The 14,117-nt window shown below is 40.8% G+C and overlaps 2 protein-coding genes across 2 annotated transcripts in view; one reads left to right on the top strand and one right to left on the bottom strand.

The window, feature by feature from the left end:
* Hwt (SH2 domain-containing adapter heavyweight) overlaps positions 1-386 on the top strand; it is a 291,059-nt gene extending 290,673 nt beyond the window's left edge. Inside the window, exon 8 of the mRNA XM_076323000.1 lies at positions 196-386. Coding sequence (XP_076179115.1) covers positions 196-385 — 190 coding nt within the window. The 3' untranslated portion in view covers position 386. The remainder of the gene's footprint in view (positions 1-195) is intronic.
* Positions 387-3,875: 3,489 nt separating this feature from the next.
* On the bottom strand, positions 3,876-11,429 carry LOC143152899 (uncharacterized). Its single transcript, XM_076323495.1, has 15 exons — positions 11,297-11,429; positions 11,072-11,229; positions 10,634-10,795; positions 9,995-10,185; positions 9,428-9,664; positions 8,814-9,261; positions 8,350-8,454; positions 8,010-8,275; positions 7,437-7,685; positions 5,455-5,751; positions 5,225-5,294; positions 4,713-4,771; positions 4,492-4,636; positions 4,372-4,425; positions 3,876-4,127 (listed from the first exon to the last, which is right to left on the bottom strand). Exons 1-15 carry the CDS (start codon positions 11,427-11,429, stop codon positions 3,876-3,878), a joined length of 2,826 nt encoding a protein of 941 aa, XP_076179610.1.
* Positions 11,430-14,117: the final 2,688 nt, after the last annotated feature.

The following is a 14,117-nucleotide window of genomic DNA, read 5'->3' as shown; positions in this document are numbered from 1 at the left end:
ATAAAGGATCTTTGTCGTGAAGTAAGATATCGTAAAGTGATATTTTACCAATGATTTTTCAACGTACATGAATTAATATTTTTTTTAGAATATACCACCCGCAAAACTATTCGACCAATTCTCCTAATATCTACTAATTCTCCATGAAACTCACCTACTTGTGATCTTAACGAATTCGTTGTTCGTAATTTTTAGAAGCGCTCGCGGTTTCATGCATATGCGGATCCAGAAGAACGAAGATCTGAACGCGTACATTCTCGGCCAATTCAGCAAGCCGTTCGACAGCATACCGGAAATGGTGCGCCACTTCAGCGTGAACCGTCTGCCGATACGCGGTGCCGAGCACATGTGTCTCCTGCATCCGGTCATAGCGCAGCTTTTGTAGCGCATCTATCGTAGCGCCGTTTAAGGCGCTCCTACGTTTTTTGATATCCCGTTTACTCCGAGAAAGCACCGAAAGCATTTCCGGTGAATGTTCGCGCGAACACACGACACCACGGGGGAGAGTAGGGGAAAACATCGGACGTAGAAAAACGATCGTACTCCACGGAGAAATCATATCCAGGGATGCCTCGACGTATGTACATCGTACTTCCATAAAAAATTTCCATTTTTGTCTCGCGTTTTTCACACGGAGATGCCCGTGTTCACGAGTTCAGAAGCCGAACGAACCGCGAAGCGACGACGGGGGAAACGTGTCAGGAATTGGAACTTATTCGCGGGAGTAGCACAGTACAAATCAGTCAAGTTTCTCGTAGGCTTAGCGAGCGATCTCGAGAGGATAATCTTCGTTCGTTTACGCGAGTCCTTATGCGCTCGATCGTTCGTCGAGTATCGTAGAGCTTTTGGTTAGCGGCCGTGCAGATTTTATCGGTCCGAGGTAAATCGATTGCTTGGAAATTCCCGAGCGCAGCCGATCGAGGTCCGCGTCAAAGGGACAGGTTCGTGGAACACGCGGTGAACGACAAGAGTTCTCATCGGGGATTCGAACCGTTGCCTAACCTCGACCCGGTTAACCGAGGAAGCTCGCCGTACTGATCGCGAGGGAGCGTTTCTTAAATTCAAAGCAGAGCGAGTTATACGAGACAATCTGTCGCTCGAGGCGAAACAGAGATACTGCGAGCGATACTGCTAACAGACTACAACGGTACGAATGCCTGTACTCGGTGTAGATGATTCACGGAACACGTCGTTTAAAAAAGTATAGAACTTTGAATTTTGTGTCCGTGGATTCTAAAAATATCGAATAATTCGTAACAAATATGATTCGACTCGTTTCAAAGAGTGCAAGACTTTGAATTTTGTATCCGTAGGTTCCCATTTCAAACATATTGAACAATTTGTAACAAATTTGATTCGAGTCACGGTATCTTACGATCAAATAAAATCGATACTACTCGTAAACACTGTCACAGCTACGACTTTCGATTCAGACGGAGCTGTAATTTCTAATTCTCACCGTACCGCTTGTAATCGGGTTAACCGGGTCACTCGGATCTTAGATGTCCTTTCTACTCGAATTCGTGGTCCTCACCGTTCCGCCACGTGAGAACAACTACCGCAGCGATTCATTCCGGTCGGAGTACTTCATTTTCGCGTAGCTCGATTCGGGATATCGTTCTTCGCACTCGGGCGAGATGGATACCGACTGTCCGCGAAATGCGAATTTTTTCGAATGGAAGAAGACGAGACGCGTTGAGTAGTAGAGAAGAGTGGACGAAGGAACTCTATTTCCGGAGTAGCGACAGGATTCTAAAACGCTTTAATGCGAGGGGACGAATTTACGGGGTTCTCGGTTGAATCGAATCCTTTCAGGATCGTTCTTTTGCGCGACGAAAGGGGATTCAGGGAAGGGGGCACACCGCGAGAGCTTTACAAAATGGTTGTTCCTTGTACCCGTGTGCCGTCAGATGGTCGCGGGTACCGCGTAAGAAACTATCGATGGGATTCTCTGTCGTACATGCTGATAATCCGAGGCGAGTGCGAGGTAAATACGTACTTTAGGTTTAGATACAAACGTAGCTGGCCCCAAGCGTGGTGGTCAGCTACGAACGGAGCTGGAAGCCAAAGAAGAGCCGTGTAAGTCGCGTTTTCGTTCGCGCGCGCACGTGTACGTGAAGAGAGCGAAAACCAGGCGAACGAAACGCGCAGGGAATCACACCCGCGGTTACAATGCCAAACGTTTAACGCTAATCGTAATCATTTAGTCAGGGTTTATGTTATTCGTCGTCGTTGAGCAAGCGTATAGGCTCGGACACCAGCGAGTCGATCGACGGTTACTTTACGTTGACACTGCGAAGAGAGAAAGAGGGAGAGAGAGAACGAGAGAGAGAGAGAGAGAGAGAGAGAGAGAGAGAGAGAGAGAGAGAGAAAGACGGAAGAATGGACGCGAAAAAGATGTCTTTTCGCCCAGGCTGACCCGAGTGGACGAAACGAAAAGGAGGATCGAAGAGACGATCGAGGTCAGCCGAAAAACCGAATCATCGATGGCTCGTCATCCCGAGTCATCCGTCCGACAGTCTCTTATTTTTGGGAGATTTTTGCGAGAGGTGGCAACCGATACATATTTTTTCATGTGATATCAATTTGTTACAGAGATAGCCTAGTTTCACCTGTGATCTGTTACTTAGTTCCCTTTATCCGTGTCTGTTGGTCGCTGTGTGCAATATTCTCGTACGTACGATTATGGTAACGATAATAATAATTATTATAATTATAATTATAATAATTATAATAATAATACTAATATTAATAATATTAATGATACTAGTAATAATAATAATAACAATAATAATAATAATAATAATAGCATACAGTAATAACGGTAACGATAATATTGTTAAGTCGCTATTATTTAATATTGGGTAGCCAGCAACGACGCGCGATCAGGCGCGACACGAGAGACGTCCGTGTGGTGTTACAATAATTATTTCGAGGTAAGAGCTCCGACGACGCGCGTGATCAAAGATTTTACTCGCGACATCGATCGGGCGAGCCTCAGAGTGCCGCGGAAACCAAAGTTAGAGTCCGGGATTATTTCGTGCGACGTTGAGACGACTGTCATTGGGTCCGTACTGCTCGTTATCCTCGTGATACTAGTCATTACGTGTATTCGGTTCATCGCATCTCGTTTTCCATTGATTTTCCAACGTTGCATCCGGCACTCTCTATCGTTCTCCTTCAGTTAGATTTGAGTGTAATATACAAACGTATACACACACACGCGCGCGCGCATACACATTGACACTTACACGCGCATACATATACGAAGACACACGTTGTACTTTAAGCTGCCAGTATTATTAACTGTAATCGATAATGCATATCCATGTTAATGTTTAAGACAATTATATTGTCCCCCCTCTCCCTCCTAAGCGGATGATTATGAAAAGTATAATCTGTATATGTATATACACACACATACGTACACGCGCGCACACACACACACACGCACGCACGCACGCACGCACACACACACACACACACACACACACACACGCGCGCGCGCGCGCACGCACGCACACGTCTGTATGTATGTATGTATATACATATATATTTATTTGACATTCTATTTATTGCATTGTGTCGTTAAAGCCAATGATCTTACGTCATGGTTCGTTCCCGTGTATACCGTTAATTTAACCCGTAAGGTCATAGCGAAGTAAATTCATGGTAATCTCTGTAGGTATTAGCGAACGTAGATTAACCGCCATTTACCAGAAGGATAAACGAAACGAGGCAGTCGTAAATTATGTGGTAGACACTGACTTGTAGATACTTCCTGTACCTTGAAATTTATATGACGTAGCATTTAGCTCCGACGTAACACGTATACACGAATATATATTATTACCAGAATACTAGCGCATAGTCCTTTATATAGGAGGTACAACCGTGAGATCTTGAGGTAATCGAGAAACGAGCGAGTCCGATATTATACGAACAATCGAGAGATGTTGTGTACACTCTTTATGTAAATGGATTTCGAACGGTGTGATGTGCAATAACAAAGAGCCATCTAGTGCGGTCGCAATATGTGGTGCGATCCAGTATTTTTGTTTTAGCATGACAGACCACCGATGTTCCAAATCGACTTCACTAGATAGTCTTGTGTACTCCGAAACTCCCTCTTAATAATAAAACATTTAATAAAACAAACACGTTGTCCGTTGAGTTTGCATAATCGTTTATCGTATCATTTCGTCGAACGTTTTCTTTAACTTTCTTTAATTTGTTTTTAACTCGATACAAGTTCGAACCTTCGAAGTTACGAAGGTATTCGAATCGTTCATTTCCTATATATTTTTATTATTATACATGTACGCCGATCTTGAGAAAGGCCCTAACCGATGCGAATAACATTTAAGTCACCTTTCTAATCATAATAATTATAAAATATATTTTATACATTGCATCGTAAACGTTCTTACAAAAACAAGCTCAGTATATACAATTTATGGCACAATTTCGAAGAGAATGCTTTTACGAAACTTGTAACGGACAATTACAATTTTGATTAATCGCGTTCTTCCATTTCCATCTCTTCTTCTTCGTAATGAATGGATCGATCCATGTGCAAGCTCGGATCGTGCATCGATACATCGTGCTCCTCTGCTTCTGAAATTGTTTCCGTGACCTATGAATGTAAATTAAGAACTTTCGGTAAGTATTCTTTCAATCCTCGTACAAGATCGAATCTTTGAGTCTCTTACCCCTTCTGCTGCCACTGCTTCTTTAGTCGATGCTGTGGACCGTTTCTTCGACCTTCTTTCTGGAAAAACGAAGATCGCAACGTGAAAGTCGATACGATCATCCATAATCGGTATGAAAAATATTGATCGCTCGAGGTCACTTCCTCGATTACGAATTGGTGTAACTTTCACATAATATTTATACGACTCTCTTTTAAGTAGCAGGACTAGACTTATCATTGAGAATGATCATTCGATGACCTGGAGTTACCATTATTTTCTGCTTCAACTATAATTTACAAAGAACACGCTGCGCAAATTTATCCTAACTTGAAATTTGTTGGCTAGTTTCGTATAAATAGAAACAATCATTTTAAATTGAGGCGTAGAAGATATTAATACCAAGAGAACTACGGATTGCGAGAAGATAACTCGGGGAGATGTATCCGAGAAAGTGACGGATCCTTCCAAATGTTTTATTTTCTATAGTTTGCGGTAATAGTGTTCAAAATACAGAAGCAATATTCACTCACTCGAACTAAGTGAGCTCTTTCTTTGATTGGAAATCTTCCGTGGTGTTGGAGAAGCCAGTTGCGCTTCTTCCTGAAATAGGTACTTTTATTAGCTTTCGAACTAACAAACCAACACACTCGATCTTTTTCTTTGCAAGCATTGCTCTTTCGATTGTAAAATCGTTATTCAAACGTTAAAAAAATACGTTGCGTAACAAAATATTGTGTATGTCTGCCCTCCGGGTAACTACCCGGTGTGCTCATGCGTTAAGATGACCCTGACGCCTGCCATGGAATATTTCAGGAATGCAAGTACTACTATCGCTTCGTTGCCGCGATTCTTGCAGTAACCAGGTCCGCAGACATCTACTTTGCCCGGCATTGGTCTGCTTTTGTACATCTTTCCATCCTTTCCCTGGATCTGCCCTTCGGTCAACTGCAATATTTCCGGTCCCCATTGAGTTACGAAGTGGCCCATTCGCATCAATCTCTGATGAGGAGTCGTAATCGTGTGACTTCCACCGCAGTATCGATTGCACATGTGATCCCTGAAAATCGAGCAACTATTATACATATGGTAAAATTAGTTTTCTTAAAGCTACGAAATTTATCGGCTTCTTTATGATACAGTACCGGATAAATGTTTTAGGACAATTATTTATATTGTGGTATCGGATTTTCCGTATCCGCTTGGGCCTGCTTCGAACGCAGGCTTCGAAGAGATAGCGCGTGCGAACAGACCTGCGTTAAGGTAAACACTTGGCACCGATCTGTTCGCTAGGTTTCGTGGAAGGCACGAGTGTCCCTTTACAGAGGGTCTTGCAAGACGACCGAGCGTGGGAATGCACGAGGACAAAAGGAAATACATGTGGTTCGGAGAAAATGAAGAGTGTTTGGAAAAGACGAACGATTAGGATGGCCGAACCTGACCGAATGTCTGAAGTGAGAGGGACTGAGGATTCGAATGAAAGAGAACGAATGCGCGTGGCTATATAGGGTGCGAGAGGAACGTTCTGAAAACAGTATGTCGTAGTGTGTCATAGTATGTCACAGAGTGTGTGTTGGGACTTCGCGGTTCCCTTCCAACAAACAAGGACAGCGGACGAGCGACAGTCATCAAAACCGACGCGGGACACGGCGAGGATTGATCATCGGGCGGCTAGGCCGTTAGAAGACAACGCCACGAGGAGCGGCTACTCTCAAGAGGATCGGCGGTCACCGAAACAACGCGGGACACAGCAAAGGGCCACGCATCGAGCGACTAGGCCTTTGTAAGCTAGCCTTCCCGGAATCCGAGTGAAGAACGGCCGACGCAACGCAGTTGCACTCCACGTGGACTAGCCGTTGGGTTTTGCACGCGGCACCAAGCACGCGACACTAGGCATACGGCACCAAGCCCGCGACGCGAGCCACACGACCCCAAGCCCGCATGGAGGGGGAAGGACGACTTCTTTTCCTCCAGGATGTGGCCGAAAGAAATCGGCAGTCTTGCACCATCGACCTGAAGGAACAGGTCGAACCATTAACGCTACGGTCTTAGCATCGACTCCGATAAGCGGGTCGACTAAGCATAACGCGGGTGCGCCCGGACTTTACGCTCACGAGTTGATCAAATTACAACCATCGCTTTCTTACATGCGTATCCATTGTACTAATTATAAATAATATATTGTTTTAACTACAACCTTTTTATCTTCAACACTTTGTCTCTTGTAACAGTATGTATGGGTAAAAAGACGTAATAAGACAGGACAGTTGAAAAGACGCACTAAGACGAGAGACGCATAAAGACGCGTGTCAAGGGCATCGAGACGATAAGTTTAGTCTTATACACAGTCGATCCATCTTTAGTGAAAAGTGAAAGTAATTGCCGATACCACGTCTAATACTGATAACACCGTAACGTATAATGTAGATAAATATACACCAACACACTGCACGAGTACAATTTTTTGGAGACTCGTACGGGGATCAACAATATTTTGGTTGAAATCTATCAGGGAAATTTATTTATTTATCATCCCTTCTTTATATGTAACTTTATCGATTCGATGCTAATTAAATAACTGCTAGTTGCAGTATCTGTCGGAATACCTTTTTCTAGCGCCACATTTTAAAATCGCCATCGAACAATACCAACGTGTTACCATAGTGTTATCCGTTATTAAATAAATATCGGGAAACGCTTCGCAGAGTGAACGAATGAATATACAAACTTTTTCCATTTGTCTACCTAGGAGTCTTCGCGAATGATTTGGTCCTCACGGTCCTTTGCTTCCTCGTCTCCTCCTGCAAGGCTGCTTCGAATTGAATCATGTTTCTGCTGTGAAGCAATGTTTTCTGTTGCTTTCTAACTTGATCCAATCTATAGGTGAGGTACGGTTTCATGCTGAAGCTACCGGGCAATGACTCTGCTCTGAATCGATGGGATTCCTTCATTTTCATGACCACGTTCTTGTCGCAGGATATACATTGAACGTCCCTGATTCAACATAGAAACGAAGGTAACGAAGTCTGTATTTCGTACGAGTCTATAAACGACTAACGATAAATAAAAATAAGTCTATTACGATAAATAAATATTCAAATTGATCGGTAACTTCCATTCCAGGTAAAACTCCGTCCTAATTGAACGTCGTACAGCGATCGATCAACGCGACAAACAAGAAACAAAGGATAATCAATAGTCATGTCCAGATTGGACAACAATTGACATCATGTTTTATCTTTTGTTTATTTTTCTTAGTCGATTGAATTAACGAATGATTTTGTTTCTTCACCGACATAGTCTAACGTTCAACTTCACCTGAGCAATTTCTTAGTACCAGCAGCTAAAGATTCCTGATGCGTTTCAGCCACGTTTTTCAATTTCTCCTGTAGAGACGTCAACCGATTGCTGACAAAGTCCTTTAACGGTGTCATTTCTATCTTGTCGACTTTCCCTTCGATCTCCTTTTGCACCTCGTCCAGTGTTTGCTGCCAAACGGATTCCTGCTTGCTCAGCTTGCCGATTGCATCCTCCAGGCCACGAGCGAGATCTTCGCAAGCTGCGTCGAATTGATCATAAGACACCTTTAACAAGGAGACGTCGTTGCATCGTTTTTGTTCATAGGTCTTTCATCATCGATCGTCGACGATCTCCCAACCTTTCGGTTTATCGCCTGAGTATCGGCTTTGTCGGCGAGCGCGTCCTCGAGATCTTCTCTGTCCGCTTTGATCGTCTTCAGTAGCTCCACTTGCTCCAACAAAGCCTGTGAAGCAGGTGAAACAAAGAATTCGTTATCACGATGCTCGTAGCTGATACAAAGTTCGAGGAACCGTAATAGAAGGTTCTGATTCCACATACGTATGCGTTTAGGCGTTTATGTAGCGCTTATGTAGGAGTTTATGTAGCACTTATGTGGGCGTTTATGTAGTAGAATTAAAACACACAGTTCCTATTTCAACGAAGGAATCGCAACGTATAACACACGCCGTATAAAATACCCCCGAAGCTAAGCGACTATGACTACAAATTCGAAGCAACACCGAAGATCGGGGAGGCTCAACGACGACACCACGTTCACAAAACGCATAACAAACAGAACAATACGTCACTGCGATCGCTTACGTTGAGATGCAGTTCACGATTTTCACGATCGTCGATCAAACGATCCGCAATTTGATTAAATTTCTCCATGTCGGTCTGGACACCCTGAATCGTCGCAACCAATTCCTCGAGCTCGCTGTTCTTGGTGACACCGGTCATTGACACGCTCTCCAATTTCTCGTGCAAGTTCGTTATCACCTTCTCTAACTGCGTGACACGTTCGTCCAAGGCTTTCAGCACTTTCGAGCTCACCGTTTCTTCGTTTACCGCATCCTCTGTCCGCTTCGTTGTCTCCTCGGTCTGCGAAATTACTTTATCTCCTATGTCCGCCATCTTCTCCGTAGCCCCTTCCTTGGGTTTCTGTTTCTCCGATGTCTTATTCGCGTCATCGTGTCTAGGTGTTGCTGACTGCGACGACGTGGTCTCCGTTTGTCCCACTAGTAACAATTTTTGTATTTCTCGAGTAATACTAGTGTATCGAATATTTTATTAGAAATTGCTTCGACGACAAAATATATCAAAGTATCCTGGAACGTAAGAATCTGTATGAGTTTCTATGGATTCGAATTGAACGCTGGTCGGAGTTTTCTCGACCTAAGTTTAACAAAGGTCTATGAAAACAGCTTTAAATATACATAATTGTGATACAAAATGCAATGTCAATTAGGTGAATCGATATACCAGCTTTAGCCATCTTTTTCTTGAAATTGCTGAAGTCCTGTTGCATTTGTGCAAAGTTCTTTTGCAACTCCTTCACGTCTTTCTGCACATCCTTCATGTCTTTCTGCACATCCTTCACGTCTTTCTGCACATCCTTCACGTCTTTCTGCACATCCTTCACGTCTTTCTGCACATCCTTCACGCCTATTCCACTTAGTAGATCGACTAAGGACTTTCGTTGCAGCGTTGACTGTTGCTGCTGTTGCTGTTGCTGTTGCTGTTGCTGTTGCTGTTGCTGTTGCTGTTGCTGTTGCTGTTGCTGTTGCTGTTGCTGTTGCTGTTGCTGTTGCTGTTGCTGTTGCTGTTGCTGTTGCTGTTGCTGTTGCTGTTGCTGTTGCTGTTGCTGTTGCTGTTGCTGTTGCTGTTGCTGTTGCTGTTGCTGTTGCTGTTGCTGTTGCTGTTGCTGTTGCTGTTGCTGTTGCTGTTGCTGTTGCTGTTGCTGTTGCTGTTGCTGTTGCTGTTGCTGTTGCTGTTGCTGTTGCTGTTGCTGTTGCTGTTGTTGCGACGGTTGGTCCTGTTCTAGTTGCGATTGTTGGTCCTGTTGTTGCTGCATAGCCTGATCCAAATTGTTAAGAATATTCTCCAAATTCAGTAATCTCTGCTCCAACTGCGATGGCTCCTTCGTCAGAAGGATTTTGTCACCTTTGAGTGCATCTTGTAGCATCGTTGTCAACTGAAATCAATGTTTGTATTTCTATATTCGTTTCCATGAACTCAAATAAGAGTTTTACTTGCGTTAACCGAGTGCTAATTGATTAACCGAGGGCATCAAGACGATTAGCTTAGTCTTATACACAGTCGATCTATAATTAGTGAAAAGAGAAATCTATTACCAATACCACGTCTAATACTAATAACACTATAATATATAATATACATAATATACATAAATATACACCAACACACCGCACAAGTACAACAATTTTTTGGAGGCTCGTACGGGGATCAACAATATCCACGATCAAAGTTTATTTTCAACATTATTTTAAAATTTATGCAAGTTAAGTACTTATACAACCATTGTACAGGGATTAAATAATATTCATTATTTATTATTCGTTCAACCGTACGCGAACCAAAGAATACGAAACCCAAGGTAATCCAGAGCAACAAAGTTATACCTTATCGATACCGTGCTCACTAGCGTCCAATCTTTTTGTAATATTAATGATCTGCCAGACGTCGGTTAAAGGATCCGTGATTTTACCCTTGAGACGTTCGATAAGCTCTGTATTCGTCGGTAACTCTTCCAGTGCTTGGAAGCGCTGCTGAAGCTCGTTTACCTGTACACGTATATTTCATCGGTAGAGAAGACCTTAATATTTACGGTATACGGTATACAATGCGCGTATACGACCAACAAACGCGTCTTAAACGATATTAGAATATTTCATAATAATACAAATGAAACGGTGTAGTCCGGTCGAAAAAAAGGAAGCGAGACGTGTGTGAAATTAAGAAATCGGTTCCTCTTTCTACCAAACTATAAATAAGAATAGTCGACAAGATCACGGTAAACGATCTTTTGAAATCGATACTCGTGATAGAAAATTGCTCACAGTCTGCTCGAGTCGTTTAAATCCCAGTGCTGTTGGAGCTGCCCCATCCACGATCGGTTCCACGTAGATGACAGTTTCGGTTCCATCAGCTGCTCCAGGACCAATTTGTTGCCGCGTACCTTTCGTTTTCATTGTGTCATCGGACGCCATTTTTACGTCTAATGTGCCAACAATTTTTTTGATCATTTTTTATCAATTTTCAAATTACGAAAATCGTTTCGTTACCAGTTGTCACAACGTCGACTTTCACGTTTGCAACGTCGGTCTCGAGAACACGTTGCTTCGATTTATTGGAAGCATCGATAATATTATACTCGTGAAGGTGAAGCGACGGACCTGCTTTCAGAGAGCTTACCATCGTCTGGAAATACAGGGAAAAGTCAACGCACATGCAGAATACATTTGAAACAATCTGCAACCGAACACATTGAAAATGTACCTAATAAAACTTGAGAAAAAAAAAGTTTAATTTATAAGAATATTCAAGATTAATTAAGAATATTTTTTCGAAATATTCTTTTCAATATTTTCCACGTTTTAACGAACATTCTATGCACAATTGACACAGCACTGAGACTAAAATGATCATACTTTGAATCTGTATTACTTATAGCAACGCAACAGTTACCATAATAAATACAAAGATCAGCTAAAATTGGTGCTTGAATAAAACAGTAGTTATCGATGGGGCACAGTTACAGAAACGATACAAATTTTAACGACTAATAAACCGACAAAAATTTTCAAGAAAATTTATATTTTCGTTCGGTGGCGAATATCTTACTTTGATCCGATTCGCATCGTCGCCACGGTACTCGACCTTAGTCGATCGTAAATTTATCTCGTGCAACAGAATGTGAAGGAAGTTGTGAAGAATGTTCAAATTTACCGCTCCAACCTAGATACGAACGAAGAACGAAGTACCTGCCATTAGAATCGACCACTCGTCTTACAAAACCATTTCGATATCAAGAGTTGAGCAAGTTTCATTACCTCCGGTGTTCCCAACGCAAGATCCAACATTTGGGGTAAAGAAACCTGCAGACTGGCTACCTCTTTAGCGTCAAGAGGCGCAGCCGGTTTTGCAACTTTCGTCGACATTCTCCTTCACTCAAAATTTTCTCGGTTTTATTTCGGACAAAATCATAATAAAAATTCCTTTGATATCCCTACTGCGTTTCTGCGATTTTAACAGTTAGATGTCATTCGAACGAATTATTTTGGAAAAATAACGAGCTTCGTTTGTTCAGTTGCAGCGCCATTGTGTGGGGTTACGTTACTTACTTACGATATGATAAGAAACCGACTGATACCCAATGTAGCTATTCACTTCGGTGGAGTGTCGGCATCTAGAATCCTGAATAGCAATTCCTCGACAAACTTGGGCGGATTCCTACTACTGTGAAAATTTATCATCTATTGGCTCAATAATTTCATTCAAAAGAATAATTTTACTCTTGTTTATTATATTGGAGAGATTTATAACTAAACGTCTAGCTATATTTAAATTTAATCAATCATCACTAGAATGACCCCAAAACTTTTCCCCAAAAGACCACTCATTCCTCTCTATTCCTCTAATTATTAAAAACAAATCTTAATATGGCAGATTAGTGCATGAATTTAAGATTCATTTATAAAATTTAATATTTTTATTAAAAATGTCCCATTGAAAAATAATTAATTTCCAAGACCCCAATTCGCCATATGCCGATAATTTAAATCTTTTTCACAACTTCACAATAATTATAATAATTATAATCTCTTCATTAACTCTAATAATTATATTAGATATTTTTACTAATAAATTTATCAATCGATTTTTACTTAAAAATCATCATATTGAAATTGTATGAACTTTACTCCCAATAATAATTTTAGGAGTAATTGCACTTCCTTCTTTAAAAACCCTATATTTTATTGATGAACTATGAATACCCGTATACTTAACAATCAAATCAATTGGGCACCAATGATATTGATCCTATGAATACCCAGAATTTAATAATTTAAATTTTGACTCCTATATAGATAAAGATTTAAATAATATTTACATTTTTCGTCTCCTAGACGTAGATAATCGAATAATTATTCCATCTAATACACTAATTCGAATATTAACAAAATCAAACGACGTAATTCACTCTTGAACTGTTCCGTCTTTAGGCTTAAAAATAGACTCAGTACCAGGGCGAATTAACCAAATATATTTAATTACTAATCGACCTGGAGTATTTTTCGGACAATGTTCTGAAATCTGCGGAGCTAATCACAGATTTATGCCAATTGTTGTGGAAAGAACTAATTATTCAAACTTTATTAATTGAATTAACAACCAAAATTAAATTTTAACCTACTCATATAATATTTAATTAAATCAAATCATTAGATGTCTGACAAAAGAATTGATTTTTTAAATCAAATTATAGTAATAAATTACTTCACTTTTTATTTTAAAACTTTAAGAATCATCTTTTTACTTCGAAGCTCGATCAAAATTAATTTCTATAAGTTCTTAATCATTTGTAATACATCAATAAGATGAACATTGTTCGATTAATATTGGGAACATGCATGAATGTTAGTAAAGCTCGCGGAAATGAATAAACATTCACCGAAACTATTCGCCTTCGCAGATTTTGCAATATCTTGACGTTTATTTATCATAATTATTAACAATTGTCGTAGTACCATAGTTTAAATAATTATTAACAATGCCCTAGTATAAATAAAGGCTTAAAATATCATTTCATCGAAATATTCATTGCTCGCGATGGAATTTTTCGTTGAGATCAAACTGATATTCTCAAGGCTACACGTATCGATGATCGATTCACAAGCGTTCATCGCTATGATTGTTGGATCTAGAAAAGCGATTAATTAAATTTCAGCGCTTTTAAATAAAAAATGCAACTACTACGCGTATTGTGTAAATTATAAGAATTAAGCAAATGTTAAATTAATGTATTTAATAAACAATTGTTACTTTCCCTGCTATAAAACTTTACGAAACACGTTTTACTTTGAATCTCGATCCAAATTAATT

This window comes from Ptiloglossa arizonensis, chromosome 11, assembly GCF_051014685.1.
Source record: "Ptiloglossa arizonensis isolate GNS036 chromosome 11, iyPtiAriz1_principal, whole genome shotgun sequence".
NCBI classification, from domain to species: Eukaryota; Metazoa; Arthropoda; class Insecta; order Hymenoptera; family Colletidae; genus Ptiloglossa; species Ptiloglossa arizonensis.
The sequence above is the reverse complement of the archived record's forward strand: the minus strand, read 5'-3'. Positions and strand labels throughout refer to the sequence as shown.

Bases quoted from the DNA above. Each gene is read 5' to 3' on its own strand.
- LOC143152899 (XM_076323495.1), bottom strand. From the start codon at position 11,429: ATGGTAAGCTCTCTGAAAGCAGGTCCGTCGCTTCACCTTCACGAGTAT. The intron at 10,186-10,633 runs GTATAACTTTGT...CATTGATTTCAG, and splicing joins GTGAGCACGGTATCGATAAG to TTGACAACGATGCTACAAGA. The intron at 7,686-8,009 runs GTGAAGTTGAAC...ATGTTGAATCAG, and splicing joins GGTACTAAGAAATTGCTCAG to GGACGTTCAATGTATATCCT.